Source organism: Trichosurus vulpecula, chromosome 2, assembly GCF_011100635.1.
Source record: "Trichosurus vulpecula isolate mTriVul1 chromosome 2, mTriVul1.pri, whole genome shotgun sequence".
Taxonomy (NCBI): domain Eukaryota; kingdom Metazoa; phylum Chordata; class Mammalia; order Diprotodontia; family Phalangeridae; genus Trichosurus; species Trichosurus vulpecula.
This window is the reverse complement of record NC_050574.1, coordinates 336,895,626-336,915,454: the sequence shown is the minus strand read 5'-3', so window position 1 is coordinate 336,915,454 and position 19,829 is coordinate 336,895,626. Positions and strand designations below refer to the sequence as shown.

General features: G+C 38.0%; 1 protein-coding gene across 1 annotated transcript in view; it reads left to right on the top strand.

Annotated features, from left to right (window-relative positions):
* Positions 1–19,829, top strand: part of STXBP5L (syntaxin binding protein 5 like) — a 324,117-nt gene that overhangs the window by 150,982 nt on the left and 153,306 nt on the right. Inside the window, exons 10-12 of the mRNA XM_036744107.1 lie at positions 235–389; positions 5,439–5,511; positions 10,285–10,432. Of these exons, the coding sequence (XP_036600002.1) occupies positions 235–389; positions 5,439–5,511; positions 10,285–10,432 (376 nt within the window). The remainder of the gene's footprint in view (positions 1–234; positions 390–5,438; positions 5,512–10,284; positions 10,433–19,829) is intronic.

The window sequence follows — 19,829 nt, the reverse complement described above, 5'->3', positions numbered from 1 at the left end:
GATAAATTTGCTTTTCATGGTATTTTTCCTTCTCATTTCTCACCCTTCTAGGATCAGCACTGCTCTTAGCTTTGTTGACCTACCTATTTGTGATGCTAGTGGTAGAAATTTCAGTTTTAACCCAGGTGGGAGGAGAAGGAAGCTGTCCTTTATTGTCCTGTAGGGCTGGCACGATGAGTAAGTATCATCTTAAAAGACTCTCCAGTCTTATTTACCTCTTTTTTTCCTATGCAGTGAACCATTCATCATCTTTTCTGGTGGACTGGCCTATGACAAAGCTTGTAGAAGACCAAGTTTGACCATCATGCATGGAAAATCGATCACAGTTCTTGAAATGGATCACCCTATTGTTGAGTTTCTAACTCTCTGTGAAACACCCTACCCGAATGGTAAGTTTTTGATACAGTACTATTGATATTGAAAATAATCATTTAATTGTGGCTATTGCTTGACATATTTCCAACACAATAAAGCTTAAATATTTTCAGTTTTGGCAGCTGACATCACTGTGAATACAATGCTGTGAGCCGCTGATGCTGGAGCAGGGCCTGCAGCTGTGTCTAACTGCCCAGCTAGAAGTGAGATAGATTTGGCTACAGACACTCGTGGGGCTCCAAAGTGCTAACATCAGGTAAGTGCTTGAAACTTTGATAGGGATGGTGGAAGCTGAGCTGGGAGAGTCTGGTAGGGGTCCTGAAGCAAAACCACTTCAGGGAATCAAGGCCTTCTAACAGCCCTTCCCAGTCCACTTCCACTTGCCCAGTCTCAGGGCCAGTCAAAGTTTAAAGCACTTACCAGATGTCAGGACTCTGGAACTGGCATGGTGCTCCAGCCACATCTCCCTCACTTCTGGATTTCTAGCAGATGTGGCTGCAGCACCTCTAGCTTTTATTTATTTATTTTGGTTACTGATACACAGTTGTGACCTTGATGTAGAGGTTTTTCATAACAACTCTTCAGATTCACATTAAAAAAGAAGCAAATTAATGCAGAAAAACTGGGTTATGTAGATCTTTTATTCTTCATAGTTCTCATGAAATAAGGAGGGCACATAGCCATAAAACAATTATGATGCTAATTTCTAATCAGTCAACAGTTACTTATTGAACGCTTGCTATGGGCTTAGAAACATGATGGGTATGCATTTTATAAAATACCAAAGTATAAGTAAGACATGGTCTTTGCCCTCAAAGAGCTTTTATTTCAGTTAGAGAGACAGGACAAACATCAGAAATGCCAACCTGACACTACATGCTACATAGTTGTGTAGTACAAAGTGTAAATGTAAGAGGAATTCATAGAACAAGGAGATAAATGAAGGTTTCATGGAGAAGGTAGAACGTGAGCCTGGACCTTGAAGAAGGGGTAGGATTTGAAAAGCCGAAAACAGACATTCAATGTGAGCAAAGACACAGGTAGGAAGCAGAAACAATCACGTGTGTTCCTTGTACTATTCTGATTAGAGTAGAGAGTGTGGATTAATTGGAAATATGTAGTTTAATAAGGTAGATTGAAGCCAAGGTACAAAGGGCTTAGTCGGTGGAGTTGTGTGGCACAGTGGATGGAGCATTCTTCTTTGAGCGAGGAAGAACTTCATTCAAATCCTTCCTCACACATTTAAGAGCTGTGTGACCATGGGCAAGTCACTTAACCTCTCTCTCACTCTCCATTTCCTCATCTGTAAAATGAGGAGGTTGAACTCAGTAGCCTCTAAGGTCCCTTCCAAATCTAACGAATGAACCTATGACTTTATTTAATAGGAAATGAAGACCTGTTGAAGATGTTTGGTCTGAGAAGTGCCATGAGTGGAAAGTAGACTGGTGTGGCAGAGACTTGAAGGATAAATTTGAGATTAAAGGGGAATAGAGTAAGAGAGTTGGAGGCAACTATTCAAATCCTTAGGCATGTTGTGATTAGTGCCTCAATTGAGGTAGTAATGATAAAAATGGAAAGAGAGGGATGGAGTGTAAGAGATAAGGGAGAAAATCAACAAAATTTGAGGACTGACTGGGCACATATAATAAATTAGAGGGATGAATCAAAAGATGACTTCAAATTTTTGGATGTGGCTGACTGGAAGAATTGTGGTTCCAATGAACAAACTAACAGAAATGGAAAAGAGACATTGTTTGAGAGGGGAGAGATGGATTTGGTTTTCACCATGTTGCATGAATGTATCCATCAGAAGGTGCCAAGGTGACATAAGGAGTCCCCTCCAGTCCATATCAACAACACCTCCTTCAGAGATATGGGAACCATTCACTCATTCATTCATTCCAAAAGCATTTATTGAGTGCCTGTTATGTGCCAGGCATAGTGCTAAGTGCTGGAGATAAAGTAAAAAAAAAATCATTTCCGTCATAGAGTTTACCTTCTATCAGGAGGAAATAACACATACATAGATAAGGAAATATGAAATATATACAAAAGAAGTACAAAGTCACCTGGGGTTAAGGGTGGGTAGGTGTAATTGCAACTGAATTTTTTTTGGGGAGATAAGCCTTGAAGGAAACTAAGGATTCTGAGAGGCAGAGTAAGAATCAAATGAATTCCAGGCATGAGAGAAAGTACAAAGGACTGATACTTGTGTTTTACAGCTTGAATTATTTTAAAGAAATAAACAATACAAAAGAAACAGTTTAAGGTAACGTTGCATACTTCCAGGTCAAGTTTTAGGTCAGTCTTATGATAATTTAACCATAAAATAATAGTCTCATGAGTTTATATTGCTTGACTGATATATTGTTCCCAAACAAACTGTGTGGGATGAAAGACCTTCACCAATTAAAAGTTAATAAGGAGCCATCTCGGAATGGGAACAGAAATAAATTTTATTCAATTCTCGAGAATTGGGCATCCCCCGCTAGAATGAATCCAGCAAGGGAGGTGCTTTACAAGGGGCAAGGCACCCATAATTATACTTAACACAAGAGAATTCCCACCCACCTCTGACCCTTCTCACCATTGGCTGGGAGGTGGTCTTACAATCTGAGCACGAAAGCTAGACAAAGAACTGGTAAATTGAGGCACAGGAACTCCAATTCCCATTCCCTTAGTTAATGATTACAACTGAGGTGACATCCATAAATCTAAAGAAGGAGAATAGGATAAGGGGAGGGGGAGACCCTCTCCATTCTTTACAGTAGAGAAAAAACGGTCATTATGACCCTGATCTTACTGAGCAAATCTTTAAACCAGAACCAGAAGAAAGAACAAAAAGTTTCAGGGTAAACTTTCCCTGAGGCTGAGCCATCAGACTCTGACGGGCTCAGAATATTCCCCTTCCATATATCTTGATTTTTAAACACTCCTGTATATAGATATTAATAGATATGAATATTATACACATCCTCTCCTGTGAAGTGTTCACATTTCATTTATTTACCTCACACACAATGATCTCATGGAACAACAGAGGAAAAAAAAAGAAAAATGATTAGTTTATGCTCCAAGAAAGGGGAAGGGAACAAAATTATGGTGGTATTTTATGTACTCACAGATACTCTTAGATAGTAGGGAAAGAAGCTCTAACAGGTCAGGGAGAAGGAGTCAAAAACTACTCTTCTTTGTATTTTTTTTTGGCAGGGCAATTGGGGTTAAGTGACTTGCCCAAGGTCACACAGCTAGTAGTATATGTGTGAAGTGTCTGAGGCCAGATTTGAACTGAGGTTCTCCTGACTCCAGGGCCAGTGCTCTACTCACTGTGCCACCTAGCTGCCCCTCAAAAACTGCTTTTATTGCCTTAGGGTATTCAGCAATACATGTATATTCTTTGTAGCAGTCTGCTGTGTCATCCTGAAAATGAATGCCCAAGGATTGCTTCATTGCACGCCTTATCCAGTTCACACCTTTGAATTCTAAGACAACACCAGGGGTCCCAGGATTTCTTTAGACAAAACCAAGGAAAACTTTGTAGAATTTGTATTTTGAAAGCCTTTATGATTCTGGGGCCTCCCAGACCAAGTTACAATTGCAATACACACAATGGTAGCTTACTTTCTTCCTACAGTTGGGATTTGGGATTTTATAGGTATTTTAATTTTAATGTCTTTCCAGGCTGTGACTGTACTTTAGAATTGATCCATGGTATCCAGAAATATACAGGCATACGAATTGTTGTTTACATAGGAGAGATGTTGTATAAGATGCTATATGGTAAAGAAATTAAGTGAATGAACTAATCCATTCATCAAATGAATAAAGGCAGAAACTGGGGAAAAGACCTGTACTAGCATCTGGGTAACAAAGAAGACTATAGAACAGAGAGAGAAATAGGCAATCGTGACACTGGATGTTTATTTCCTCAGACTTCTAAGTCTAATGTTGAGATTGTATAATATTCCTAATATTCTCAATATTTTCTTTAAGGGATAATGATTGCTTTGACATATAAAATCTACAGTTGACTTTTTTTAAAGGCTCAGGTAAATGAATGATTTGCTCTAAATGCTGACTTCTGATTATAGACTTGGGGATTGTCAGAGAGTGTTATGAAGATCTATATACAATGGTAAAAATCCAGTAATTGTTTTGAATCCTTTTTTCAAATAAAATCTTTTGGGGGAGAGGGGTGATAGATAAGGGAATATGAGTCAGTGCTAATCAGGATGATATAAAGTAGTATTCAAGCAAAACTCAGCAAAAAATTTCAGAAGATATTAGAGATGTTTGTAATTATGTAATTAATTCATGTTATTTATTAACTCTGAAAGATACAAATGTCTAAATCTTAATAAAATCACAAAGTCTTGACATTAAAATACCTAATAAATAAGTGAGGGCTTAATGAATTATGGTAATAATGTACATTATAAAAATAGAGGTTTTTACATGCTACAGGCTACTTTTACATTTGTAAAGGGCAACCTTAGCATCCTAAACCTTCACTAAAGTTTCCTCATCTTAGTGGTATTAAGCAGTAGTAGCTACTTGGAAAATACTTGTTAAATCCTAGTGAATTAAGTTGGATTTAGGATCATAAAAGTTAGCAGCGACCGTCTCAGCCAAGTGGAATAACACATTTCATACAAACAAGACATTTCTCACTTCATCCCTTTCTTGGTATGGCAAAAGTCCAAATGTTAGGAGGAAGGTAAGATGGGAACCTGAGTGGTGACTGTCTCACCCTTTCATGTTATCAGTGGTTCACCTCTAACACCACCCAATGTTTATTGAGAAGTCTGCAAACATGAGTTGTGAAACCATCCTCAAAATTCCTTTATATCCACAATGGCAAACTTAATCTCCAGTATGACAAGCTAATTTAAAAGAAGGAATCATGCTCCCCTAATTTTCCTTTAACTTTGGCCATCATTCTGACTTCAACGTAAATGACATTTGTTCAATATATATTAAGGGACTGAAACTTTAGTGGTAACAATAAAAAATACCTAATATAAAAGCTTGCCATTTTTCTTTGCTTGTGTATTTATTTTTAGAATTTCAAGAACCTTATGCTGTAGTAGTGCTTCTGGAGAAAGATCTAATTGTAGTTGACCTGACACAAAGCAAGTAAGTTCCAAATGTGCAGATTACTTCTAACTTGATTTTCATTATAATTTATAATTAAAGTAGTTAAAGACTTTAACAAGAATCATCTTTCTTTTGATGTTGAAGAAATTTTTCATGAACACGTTTTACTCAAAATATTAGAAATAGGTCCTGATTTTTTGGAAATGAAAAACTCCAGCATGTTTTGGGGAGTCCTTAACTAACTACAGAGGCAGCTAAAAATGACCTCAAACATGTAGAGAAAGGATTTCATATGAAGATTGAGAACACAGGAGTTAAACCACTGTACACATTTTATTAGTGATGCACATCTCTTATTGGTCTGATGACAGAAAAATTATTGTATTTACCAATAGAGGTATTATACTATGCATTATATCTTTAAACAGAAAATTAACCATGGGGAAGAGTTGAGCTTTGGGGGCTAGAGAGAAGAGAAGCTTTTTTTCCTCCAAGTATTTCCATTGTAGGCACTAATGGACTCAAAATAGATGAGACAAATACTCTCCCTACCACATATTTTCATTTTAAGTGACAGTGGATTTAAAACTTATGACCCTCTGTACCCTTCACCACAGAGTAATACAGGTCTATTCTCTTACATACTCGATTTTACTGAAGTCCACATGTGAATCTAACTCCCCACCTGTGGTGAAGAATCCAATCTGAGTTCTCCTGTGTGCTAATTTGTAGTACATGCCTTCAATGAAATTTTGTATTCATAGGTTTAGGCCAAAGCAGCATTATATCTATGTTGTTACAATGATAGATATAACTCTATCTCAGCCCAGTTCTCTCCAATTCTGGCTCTATCCCTTTTTTTCATAAACTGATCTTCATATATATTTTCTATTTATCTAATGATTTCTGCCTTTTTCTTAACATGCTTTCTTCCATTGGATTTCCATTATACTCAATCTGATTTTTCTATGCTTCTTTTGCAAACTCCCCTTCTATAATCTAATTGCCTATTAACATCATCAAAAACCCACTACATTAACTCTCTATATTCACATATTCAGAAAGCTCATCCATCACCTGCTTTCAGCTACCATGTATAGACAAGTAAATTACAAATTTGGCTCTCAAGCAATTATCATAACTTTCTGCTTTTTTTCGTGTTTTTAGATCTGTAAGTATCGCTATCCTTCGGTGGCTGAACTATAACTTTCAAGAACTGGCTTATCAGAATCCCCCTCCAAATAATCACCCTTTTCCAGTTTCAATGGCATCATTCTTTTCCTACCCAATTCACCTGGAACCATTTTAATAACACTAAATCTTTAAGCACCGCACATAACAAATCACTTACTAGGCACTGCCAATTCTTTCTTTCCAGAGTACTTTGAAAGTACCTCTCATTTCCATTTTTAAGCCATCAACCTAGTCCAGGTGTTCATCACTTTTTATCAGCACACCTACAATATTACCTTCTAGTGGTTGTTTCTCTATTCAGTGATTCTTCATTCCCCTCCCCCTCAAATGCTAGAATAAATTTCAAATACTCTCATTATGTAATTGTCCTTCTGATGGCTTACATTAAACCTAATCTCCTATGTTTCATCTCTAAGGTAATCCATTTACCATCCTGTATCATTTTATCTCAGGACCATCAACACTTGTTCTCCCTCAACATGGAGTTTATCCAGCCAACCTAGCTAATCTGTTCACTACACACAACTTTGCCATTTCTTCCTCTGTATTTGCACATGATACTATTGCCATCTGGGATATATTCCTGCTGTTTCCATTTTATTTTTCTACCTTGCTTTAAAACTCTGTTCAAAGTTTAATTCCTACAAGAAGCCTTCCTCAGTCCCCTTCCCCCAATGCTACTTTATTTACAAGCTCATTTATGCTATTTTATTTACACTTAAGAAATTTAAATGTCACTTGAAATTCTTCAATCATTTTCCTATGTTTATTTAGTATCATTGCTAGAATACAAGCTCCTTGAGAGGAGGGACTGCACCTTTTATTCATTTTGTATTTCCTCGAACCTTCTGGTCTTGTGAGACCTTAGATGTTGGTTAAGAAAGAGAGCCACACAAATTAGTATGGGTCTATAGACCTGTAATCTTAAAGAAATTATACTAGGGCTAAGAGAGGAGGAGCAAGGATAAAGGGGCTGAGCCTATGATTTCATCATTCAGGAAACTTTCAATGTAGAAACTTCCTCCAGTGATACCTCTCAGCAACCTGTCTATAAAATATTGTCTTAGAAGAGGTCACTGAAAAAATTAAATGGCCCATGATCATACAACTAATATGTGTCAGAAGTAGGACTTGAACCCAGGTCTTCCTTACTCCACTATACCACATTACCTCTGAGAAATCAAATAGTTGCTAAGTAGGAGTTTTTATAATAATAAGTAAAATGAAATAGAGTACCCCTACTCATACTATTCTGGTTATTGATGTTAGCTTCATATTCCCACATTCATTGCCTAAATGACATTGGCAAATATGATCATTAAAACTTAACATTTTTGAATGCATACACTCATAAAATCTCTTCACCTAAATGTTATCTGTAAATGTTCTCTTCCTGCTTGCATGGGCATGTCTTTAGTATACATCAATCTTTTTATGTTGCTACTGGTTCAAAGTAATATAGAAAAGATAAGCATTTATTAAATGATAGAGTTGGAAGAGACCTCAGGCAGTTTAGGTCTTGCCATCATGCAAAGGAATGACTAAACTAATATGGACAGATCATAGGATTAGAGCTGGAAGGGACCATAAAAGTCATGTAGTCAATCCATTACTTGTACGGTTAAATCTAAGACTCAAGAAGTTTAAATATCTTGCCCAGGGTCATGCAGGTAGTGAGTGACCAAGCTGGGATTTGAATCCACTTCTTTGACTCTAAAAACAATGTTCTTCCCATTGCCTCTGACTGGTTTTTTTTTTGTTTAGTTTTCTTTTAAAAAATATCATATTTAATAGCTTCTCTTAGATAATCACTTCAGATTTTTTTTACCCTCATGGTTAAAAAATAGCACCTTGCAACCAACCAAAATTTCTCTGCCCTGAATTGCATTTACTTTTTAAACCATAGAACCATGATATTACATCTAAAAGGCACTCCAGTAATTATTCACACAGTCCAATACATGAATTTCATCTATAGCATCCCCTACAGGGAGTCATGCAAGCTTTCTTTAAATAAGACATTTCTAGTGACAGTGGACTCCTCTAACTTACAAAGAAACCCATTCCATTGTAAAAATTGCTCCAATTATTCAAAAGTTCTTCTTTTTATTGAAGCAAAATTTATTTTCCTGTAACTTCCATCTACTGATGCTAGTTCTACTCACTGGAGTGATGCTGAATAATTGTACTTCTTCTTCCAGTGACAACCTTTTTTATATTTGAAGACACCTATCATTCCCTACCTCCCTCCTCTCCCAAAGCTTCTTTTTTCTAAGCCAACCATTTCTAGTAGCAAGGTAGCATATAAAAATATCCCTTGGGATCCCACTGCTTTTGAAAACATTTGTGAATGCTGAATATATATCCTGACAATGCCAAAACTTCCAAAAGTTCCTTTTAGTCTTTTTGTATAAAGGACATCTTGAAAACAGTTAAATCTGGCCAAAACTAGGAAGCTCCAAAATTATCTTATTCCAAATTTTTTTATCTGGATGAGAGAAGAATCGTGGGACATTTTTTTTTTCAATCTTTGAAGGGCTACAAAGTAAATTTACTACTGAAATAATGTAGGATTATTTTACTTATCTTGTCATCCAGCAATTAAAACAAAGATTTCTTTATTTTAAGGATGTTACAGTAAGACCAACTGTGTGAAATCAATATTTTATAGACTAATTCACTATACTAAGTATGAGAAATATTTAATAATGCAGGTAGAATCCCATTTTAATGAACCTGACAAGATAACTTTGCTATTATATTAAAACATCATCAAAATAAAAGGGAAAGATATAGTATATCATTTAACTTTTTCTTTAATTAAGGAAAATTTTTCATATATTTTATGTTTGCAAGTGGTAATTGCTTTATTGAATATATTTTTGTGGTTATGCACAGAAAAAAACATTTTGGAAAATCGGTTAAGTTTTAAAGAACATTTAAAAGTTTTCTGGTGCTAAAGTTGCTGTTCTTATAAGCACAGCACACTTAACAAATTAACTGCTAAGAAGATATGAGCTTGTAATAATTTCTATCATACGGGACTGTTTGTTAAATAGAATTCATCGTGTTAACTCTAGAAAATCAATGTTAGTATGGGATGTTGGTTGAGATGTGGAAATAGCCTCATAAGTAGAAGTATATAACCGTATTTATTAGAACAGATTTATTAAAATCATATTCATCAAAGCATATAATCACATTTATTAAAACATTTGTTAACAAAAATAATTCTACCCATATGTTGTGTTAAGTTGTAAAGATTGCTTTTCTAAAGAAACTATTGCTAATAAAATCCATGCCTTATAGAACTTACAAAATAATATTAACTTATAAAATAATATTCATTGGCAATTTAATTTATTATTTAGAAAATTTTTTGGTCACTGTTGATGTGGTGCTTGATTTTGCTTAAGTATGTTTTTCCTCTTTTTCATCTTTTATGAGGGATGGTTCATTGAATTGGGGAGAGGGAGGGATATATTCAGAAATGTGAATTATATAAAAGAAAGTTAGAAGGTAAACTATATTAAAAAAAGAATAACCAAAAAAAAAGAACTTTCTAGGTGTTTTTTCCATGTGTCATAATGGAACTAATATATTGTCTTCATCTGTTAGTTTTCCGATCTTTGAAAATCCTTATCCCATGGACATTCATGAATCACCAGTTACCTGCACAGCGTATTTTGCTGACTGTCCTCCGGATTTGATTCTAGTGCTCTATTCAATAGGAGTTAAGCATAAAAAGCAAGGATACAGTAATAAGGTAAAAGACACATTCAAAGGACTAATTACTTTTATTTATAACTGTATTTTACTGCCTTATGTGTTTCTTAAAGTCTTTGAAGTAGAATAGCATTATTAAAAGTTGCAATATGAAGTATTACTTAATTTCTAATGATAATAGTTGGCCTATAGAGTCTCCCAAGTGGGACTGTTAAGGGCTTCTCCAATGCTTATTGTGTATAGTCTGATGCTAAACAGTGGGAGAGATGTAGAATTTAGGAAATATGTAGCCCTTCATGGAGTTGGTATACATAAAACATACAAAGTATACATACAAAGTAATACATTAAGGCCTAGGAGAAGTGTAAACAAAGTACTATGAAAGCTTTAAGAAGGAAAAGATCATTATTGGGAATATCAGGGCCAGCTTCTTGAAATAATTGACATTTGAAGTGAGTTTTAAGGAATGCAATAGCATTTCAAAAGATGGGAATGGGAGAAAGGGTTGAGGGGAGGACATCCCAAGCATAGGGAGCAAAAAAGTCATGGAAGCTGGACATCAGTGTTTGTGGAACAACAAGCAGCACAGTTTGGCTGGAGTGTAAAATACATGTTAGTAGCATGAGATGAAACTGAAATCAGATTGTAGAATACCTTGGATGTCAGAGTCAAGAGGCTGAAATTTGTTAGATAGGTACTAGGAAGTCATTGAAAGATGTTGAGGAGAGGGAAGATGTGACCAGACTGAGATGACAGAGAGAGTTCTGCAGCAAATATGCAGGCTAGACTCTTGGATGCACCTACTGACAATTGGAAAGTCTGGAATTTATGGCAATCCATGGATCATCCCTAAGGGTAAGTAGGGTCAACATTGGTCTAGAGTAAGCCTCCTGCCAGAATACATCTTTTGGGACCACTCACATCCAGACCAACTTGATCTAAATGGCAGAAGCAATTCTGAAATCAGCTGGTTTCTAGAGTCACGGCCTTGAGTGTCTCTAGAACTTGCCATGAGTAATCTTGAGATTAAAAGTATTAAACAGTTTTGGAAGCCTATGAGAAGAATTTGTCAGGTACTATCAAAGACTAACCTACTGAATGGGAGACAAAGAGACAAGGTTTATATTGGCAGCATTTATGTAAACCACTTTCTATCATGTGCTTTTCTTTCAGTAGTCCCTCTAGGACTTTGAGAGTCTATTACATAGAGAAATTATAATCTCAGGGGGAATACCCGCATTAAAAAAAGCTTGTTGGCTAGTACTAATGATTTCTTAATTGTCAAATCTAGTGGCCTTTTCTCAATCCTCATGTAGTTTGTTATCTCTTTGGCATTTGACACTATTAGACACCTTTTCATCCTGGATACTTTTTTCTCTCTTGGCCTTCCTCCTATCATCTTGACTATTCCTTCTTATTTCTTCATGCATCTTCTTGTATGTCATACCTACTAACAGTGGCTGTCCCCAAGGCTCTGTTCTGTGCCCTCTTCTCTTTTTGCTCCAGATGATTTCATTTGGTAAGTTCATCAGCTCCCATGACTTTCATTATCATCTCTCTGTGATGATTGCCAGACATATCCAGCCCTCTCACATGAGCTCTAGTCTCACATCACCAACTATTTCTTAGACATCTTGAACTGAATAAACTATAGGACATCAAACCTAACATTTTCAAAATAAGACTCCTAACCTCCTATGCAACTTCTGAATTTTCCTGTTACTGTTTAAGGCACCACCATCTTTCCAGTCCTCCAGGCTCACAAGTTTGGTGTTATCCTCAATTCCTCACTCACATGCACCCAAAATATCCAATCTGTTGTCAAGTCTCACTGTTTCTACTCTTGCATCTCTCATTCAAATGTATATATGTCCTTTTCTCTCTATTTGTAGTCAACTCTGTAGTTCAGGCATTCATCACCTCTCACCTAGATTATTTAATAAGCTTCCTAATTGTTCTCCTATCCTCTAGTCTCTGTCTGCTCCAATCTGTTGCCAAGTGATTTCCCTAAAGTGTGGGTCTGGCAATGTCATCCCTCTCTCTTCTCAATAAGCCCTAGTACTGTGCCCTATTACCTCCAAGATAATATATGAAGTCCTTTCTTTCACATTTAATCTCTTTACGACCTAGCCCCTTTTCACCAGTCTTCTTATACTTTACTCCCCTCCACCAATTCTATGATCCAGTTACAATTGTCTACTTGCTGCTTCTTGCAAGGTATTCTCTGTCTTCACATCTCATCTTTTTTAACCTTTGTGCAGCTTTCAATGCTGACAATCACCCCCTTCTTATTTATGCTCTCCTCTCTAGGTTTTCATAGCATTACTCTCCCTTAATTCTCCTCCTACATATCTGATTGCTCCTTTTTAGTCTCCTTTGCTAGATCTTCATGCAGGTTGTGCATGCTAATCATGGGTGTTCCCCATGACTCTGTCCTGGGTCCTCTTCTCAGCCAATGTACTATTTCACTTAGTGATCTCATCAGAATTCTGTGGATTCCATTATCATCTCTTCACTGATGATTTTCAGATCTACTTATCCAGCCCTAACCTCTTGGCTGACCTCAAGTCTCACATCCTCAACTACTAACAGATATCTTGAACTGGGTGTCCCTTAGACATCTTTAACTCAACCTGTCAAAAACTGAACTTTCTTTCCCCCAAAACCTTCCTCTCTTCCTAACATCCATATAACTGCTGAGGACACCACCATCCTCCCAGTCACCCAGGCTTACAACCTAGATGTCATCTTTAGCTCTTCACTCTTTCTCATCCCTTCCCCATATCCAATTTCTTGCCAGGACCTGTTGATTTTACCTTCCTAACATCACTCAGATACACTCCCTTCTCTCCTTTGACACTTCCAACAACTCAGAATTACTTCATTCCTGGACTATTGCAATTGTCCATTGGTTGGTCTCCCTTCCACACATCTCCCACCAATCCATCCTCCACTCAGTCATCAAAGTGGTCTTCCTAAAGCTTAAGTCTGACCATGTCACCCCACCCCCACCCCTACTCTCAGTAAATTCAAATGCCTCTCTATAACCTCCAGGACCAAATATAAAATCCTCTTTTTAGCATTCAAAACCATCCATAACCTGCCTCCCCTTTCCACTCTTCTTTCACTTTATCCCTTCCTCACCTTCCCTCTCTCCCTGCTCCAGCTAAGTGGCATAGGGGATAGAGTGGTAGCCCTGGACTGGGAGACCTGAGTTCAAATGTGGCTTCAGACGCTTACTAGCTGTGGGATCCTGGACAAGTCACTTAATCTCTTTGCTTCAGTTTCCTCACCTATAAAATGAAGATAATAATAGCATCCACCTCCCAGGGTTGTTGTGAGGCTCAAATGGAATGATAATTGTAAAGAGTGTAGCACAGTGCCTGGCACATAGTAAGCACTATATAAATAGGAGTTTTTTATTGTTATTATTATCAACATCATCATTATCGTTATGTGATCCAATGATACTGGCCTTCCTGCTGTTCCTCCAACAAGCTATTCCATCTCCAGACACAGGGCATTGTTGCTAGCTGTCCCCCATGCCTAGAATGCCCTTCCTCCTTCTCATCTCTCCCGCCACGTTTCCCTGGCTTTCTTCAAAACCTAGTTAAAATCCCACCTTCTACGGGAAGCCTTTTGTGATCTACTTAATTCTAGGGCCTTCCCTCTGTTGCTTATTTCCAGTTTATCCTGTATATAGCTTGTTCATACCTGGTGGTGTGCATGTTGTCTCCACCATTATTCTGTGAGCTCCTGGCTTTTTTTTTTGTCTCCCTAGCACTTGACACAGTACCTGGTACACAGAAGGTACTTAATAAACATTTATTGACTGACTCACTGGGTACTAATACTCACAAGTTTGGTGAGTACTCACTGTCTACCAATACTAAAGAGTATCTTTTATCTAAAATGCTTGGCCTCCCCATTTCTACCTCTTAGTTTTCCTGGCTAAGATTCAGCTCACATTCCATCTTCTATTGGAGGTCTTTCCCGGTACTCTCTAACCATCAGCCACTAGCACCTTCTCCTCTGTGATTACCTTTAACTTTCCATGTATCTGTCCTGTATGTACCTATTATTATACATATTGTCTTACTTGCACCCCCAGTGCTTAGCACAGCGACTGTTGCATAAGTGCTTAATATATGCTTGTTGACTAACTGACTGATTGCCTACCTGCTAAGGCACTTTTCTCATCCTAGTCTTCTGGTATATTTTTATCTCATGCTACAGATAAGGCTAGGCAATTTAATTCTTAAAGACTTCTTTTATATACAAAATATATACATATGTGCATGTATATGGTTTATCTTATGCCTTTCCTGAAACATATTGTTCATGTATAAGTGGCAAATCCAGGTTTTTTTACAGTCTGTTCACTGTGGAACAAACAAGGCAAGCAGGGGAAAATGAAAGGTGTGTCTGCTCCACAACTCCAGAAACGTAATGCCACTGAAGGAAGTGGCACTGAGAAGTTCTGACCCCCAAACACTCCTTAGTTTAAATACTGCCCAGATCCTACAGATCAGATCACATGCTAACAAGTACCTTTTCCAGGATCAAGTCTATGGCTTGGGGGGCGGGGCAGGGGGAGAGATAATCCAGGTCACCAAGCTATTGCTAAAACATTAGGCAATTTGAATTATGATCATTTGTGATGTCATTAATGAGAAATTGCTTTTCTTTTCTTCCTTCCTTCCTTCCTTCCTTTCTCTCTCTCTCTCTTTCTTTCTTTCTTTCTTTCTTTCTCTCTCTCTCTTTCTTTCTTTCTTTCCTTATTATTTTTAGTTTTCAGCATTGATTTTCACAAGAATTTAAATTACAAATTTTCTCCCCCCACTCCAAGATGGCATATATTCTGGTTGCCCTGTTTCCCAGTCAGCCCTCCCTTCTCTCACCCCACTCCCCTCCACATCCCCTTTTCCCTTACTTTCTTGCAGGGCAAGATAGATTTCTGTGCCCCATTACCTGTATATCTTATTTCCCAGTTGCATGCAAAAACTTTTTTTGAACATCTGTTTTTAAAACTTTGAGTTCCAAATTCTCTCCCCTCTTCCCTCCCCACCCACCCTCCCTAAGAAGGCAAGCAATTCTACATAAGCCGCATGCGTATCATTATGTAAAACCCTTCCACAATACTCATGTTGTGAAAGACTAACTATATTTTGCTCCTTCCCATCTTATCCCCCTTTATTCAGTTTTCTCCCTTGACCCTGTCCCTTTTTGAAAGTGTTTTTTTTATTACCTCCTCTCCCTATCTGCCATCCCTTCTATAGTCCCACCTTTTTTATCTCCTTCTTTCTTTCCAGTGGGGTAAGATACCCAATTGAGTGTGTATGCTATTCCCTCCTCAGGTCAGTTCCCATGAGAGCAAGAATCACTCATTCCCCCTCACCTGCCACCTCTTCCCTTCCTACAGAACTGCTTTTTCTTGCCACTTTATATGTGAGACAATTTACCCCATTCTTTCTCTCCTTTTCTCCCTCTCTCAATATGTCCCTCTCCATCCCTTAGTTTTATTTTACTTTTTTAGGTATCATCTCTTCATATTCAACTCACTCTGTGCCCTCTGTCTCTCTCTATATATATATATTCCCTTCAGCTACCCTAATACTGAGGTCTTATGAATTATACACATCATCTTTCCATGTAGGAATGTAAACAAAACAGTTCAACTTTAGTAAGTGCATTATGATTTCTGTTTCTTGTTTACCTTTTCATGCTTCTCTTGATTCTTGTGTTTGAAAGTCAAATTTTCTATTCAGCTCTGGTCTTTTCACTGAGAAAGCTTGAAAGTCCTCTATTTTACTGAAAATCTATATTTTGCCTTGGAGCATGATACTCAGTTTTGCTGGGTAAATGATTCTTGGTTTTAATCCTAGCTTCATTGACCTCCAGAATATCATATTCCAAGCCCTTCAATCCCTTAATGTTGAAGCTGCTAGATATTATGTTATCCTGATTGTATTTCCACAATACTCAAATTGTTTCTTTCTGGCTGCTTGCAGTATTTTCTCCTTGATCTGGGAGCTCTGGAATTTGGCGACAATATTCCCAGGAGTTTTCTTTTTGGGATCTATTTGAGGGGGCATTCGGTGGGTTCTTTCAATTTCTATTTTACCCTCTGGCTCTAGGATATCAGGGCAGTTCTCCTTGATAATTTCTTGAAAGATGATATCTAGGCTCTTTGTTTGATCATGGCTTTCAGGTAGTCCAATAATTTTTAAATTATCTCTCCTGGATCTATTTTCCAGGTCAGTGGTTTTTCTGATGAGATATTTCACATTGTCTTCCATTTTTTTCATTCCTTTGGTTCTGTTTTATATCTTGATTTCCCATAAAGTCACTAGCTTCCATTTGCTCCAATCTAATTTTTAAGGTAGTATTTTCTTCAGTGTTCTTTAGGACCTCCTTTTCCATTTGGCTAATTCTGCCTTTCAAGGATGCTTCTCCTCATGGGCTTTTTGGAGCTCTTTTGCCATTTGAGTTAGTCTATTTTTAAGGTGTTCTTTTCTTCAGTATTTTTTTGGGTCTCCTTTAGCCAGTCCTTGATTTGTTTTTCATGGTTTTCTTGCATCACTCTCATTTCTCTTCCCAATTTTTCCTCTACTTCTCTAACTTACTTTTCCAAATCCTTTTTGAGCTCTTCCATGGCCTGAGACCAGTTCATGTTTTTCTTGGAGGCTTTTGATGTAGGCTCTTTGGCTTTGTTGACTTCTTCTGGCTGTATGTTTTGGTCTTCTTTGTCACCAAGGAAAGATTCCAAAGTCTGAGTCAGAATCTGAGACTGTTTTCACTCCCTGGCTATGTTCCCAGCCAACTTACTTGACCCTTGAGTTTTTTGTTGGGATATGACTGCTTGTAGAGTAGAGAGTACTTTGTCCCAAGCTTGAGGGGCTGTGCTGTTGTTTTCAGAACTATTTCTACACAGCAAACTCTGCCACACCAGCACTCCTCCTCCCCAAGCACTGCCAACCCAGATCATGACTCAGATCTAAGCTGGCTCTGCACTCCTGCTCAGATCCCCCACTTAATTTCTCCCACCAGGTGGGCCTGGGGCCAGAAGTACCTGCAGCTGTAGTTCTGTAGCTGCACCACCTCTGCTGCCCCAGGGGCCATGGCCAACCACGAACTCCTTTCACTCTGTCCCAGCAGCTTTTCCCACTAACCTTCCCTGTTGTCTTTGGCGTTCGTGGGTTGAGAAGTCTGGTAACTGCTACAGCTCACTGATTCAGGGTGCTAGGGCCTGTGCCGCCTGGCTCCCAGTCTGGTTGGTCTGGGTGCAGCCCACGCTGGGCTCTGCTGTGCTCTGCTCCCAGCTCCGTGCGTGATAGACCTTACCCTGAGACCATCTAGGCTGTCCTGGGCTGGATGCCTGCTTCCCTCTGCTATTTTGTGGGTTCTGCAGTTCTAGAATTTGTTCAGAGCCATTTTTATAGGTGTTTGGGGGGGACCTGGGTGGGAGCTCACAGAAGTCCCTGCTTTCCAGCTGCCATCTTGGCTCTGCCAGTTGCTTTTCTTTTTAACAATTAATCAAAAATGACCACTTCTGTAAACATATTTCATGTTAGCCTTCCTGCACACATGTTCCGTTCCAAGCAAGCTACATTACTTCATGAATTTGGTACTCAATCCCTCACTTCTCTTCATTCATGCACAAGCCAGCCCCCATGCCTAAGTGTTTTTCTTCCTCATCTCCAACTGCCAGAATCCTTCTGTTCCTTTAGAGATGAGATATTACCTTCTCTATGGAGCCTAGTCTCCCCAAGCCAAAAATGTTCCCTTACTCTTCAGATTTCCTTAGAGCTTTTTGGATTTCTCATTTGCTCTTATCACACTATACCTTAATTAATTTGTGGCCTCTCTGAAGGGAGTTGAGGTGTGTACTGTACTACCTAGCTGCACTTTATCAGGTGAGAACATATCTATTGAATCAAATCATCAAAGGCATTAATTTAGATGTAAAAGTCCTTAATCTTTGCAATAAGCAAAATGCTTCCAGCCATTGGATGATGAGATGCTGCTACACAGGAAGTGTATTGGGATTGTCTGAGGAGTTGGCCACACCTTCTTTATTCTGCCCCACCCACCTACATTATCCCTTCCATGCTCCCTATCAGTAGAGAAATCTTACTTCCCCTTTTTTACAGGAGAAAATCAAGGACATCTGTCAGGATCTCCCTCTTCTTTCTTCCATACCTCAAAACCTCTCTATATCAGACATCTATTCTCTTACCATTTGTGCTAGTTTCTGACAATGAGATGGCCTTTATCCTTGCCAAGGTCAATCCCTTTGCTTGCACTCTGGAACCCATCCCTTCCCAAATTCCTTTGCAACTTGTCCTCTTTGCTCTCTTTTTCTAAAACACAGTCTCTCATTTCTGCTGGCTTCTTGCCTTTTGTCTATAAACATGATCCTTCATCCTTAAAAAAACAAACAAAAATTTTCCTTTAACCCCCTCAAACTACAGTCATATTATCTCTTTTTCACAACAAACTAAAGAAAGCCATAATTGATTCAAGTTACCCATTCCCTCTACTTTTCACCCCCTTTTAATCTGGTTCTCCTACTTATCTGACTGTTCCTTCTGAGTCCGTTTTCTGGATTTTCATTCAGATCATGCCTTCCAACTACATATCTCCCTCAGGGTTCAGTCCTGGGCTCTTTTCTCTTCTTCCTCTATATTAATTCACTTGGTCATCACAACAGCTTCCATAGATTTAATTACTGTCTAGATCAATGCTAACAATAATCTACCTATTCTAAACTATGGCTCTCAGAACTGAACATGATATGTTAGATGTGTCATGAGTAGGTTAGAGAACTGAGGAGCTATCACCTTCTTATTCCTGAAAGTTATACCTCACTACTTTCATTTGCTTTCACTATTTTGGCTGCCACTTCTTTGAGCTTGGAATCTACTGAAACTAATCCTTTTCAGATAAGATGTCTATCCTTGCCTCCCCTATCTTGTGTTTGCAAATTTGATATTTTAAACTCAAGTGTAAGATTTACAATCATCCCTTTTGAATTTCGTCTTCTTAGATTCAGCCTAATGCTTTAGTTCTATCAGGATCTCCCTGGATCCTGACTCTTTCATCCAGTGTGTTAACCATATCTCTTAGCTTTCTGTCATCTGAAAAAATGTGTAAGGATATCATCTATTCCTTTATCCAATACAGTTATAAAATGTTAAAAACAAAATCAAGCTCATGGATCTATAGCTGCAGAATCTATACTTTTTCCTTTTTTTGAAAATCAGGGCAACCTTTGCCCTTCTCTAGTTAAGTGGTATTTTGCCTGTTCTCCATGATCTTTAAATGCCTCTGACAGTGACTTAGCAATCACATTTGAATTGAAGGTACCTAGGGTATTTACTGGCTTTTTACTTATCTTGAATCTAAGCTTGTTAGCCCTTTGTGTTAGGTTCCCC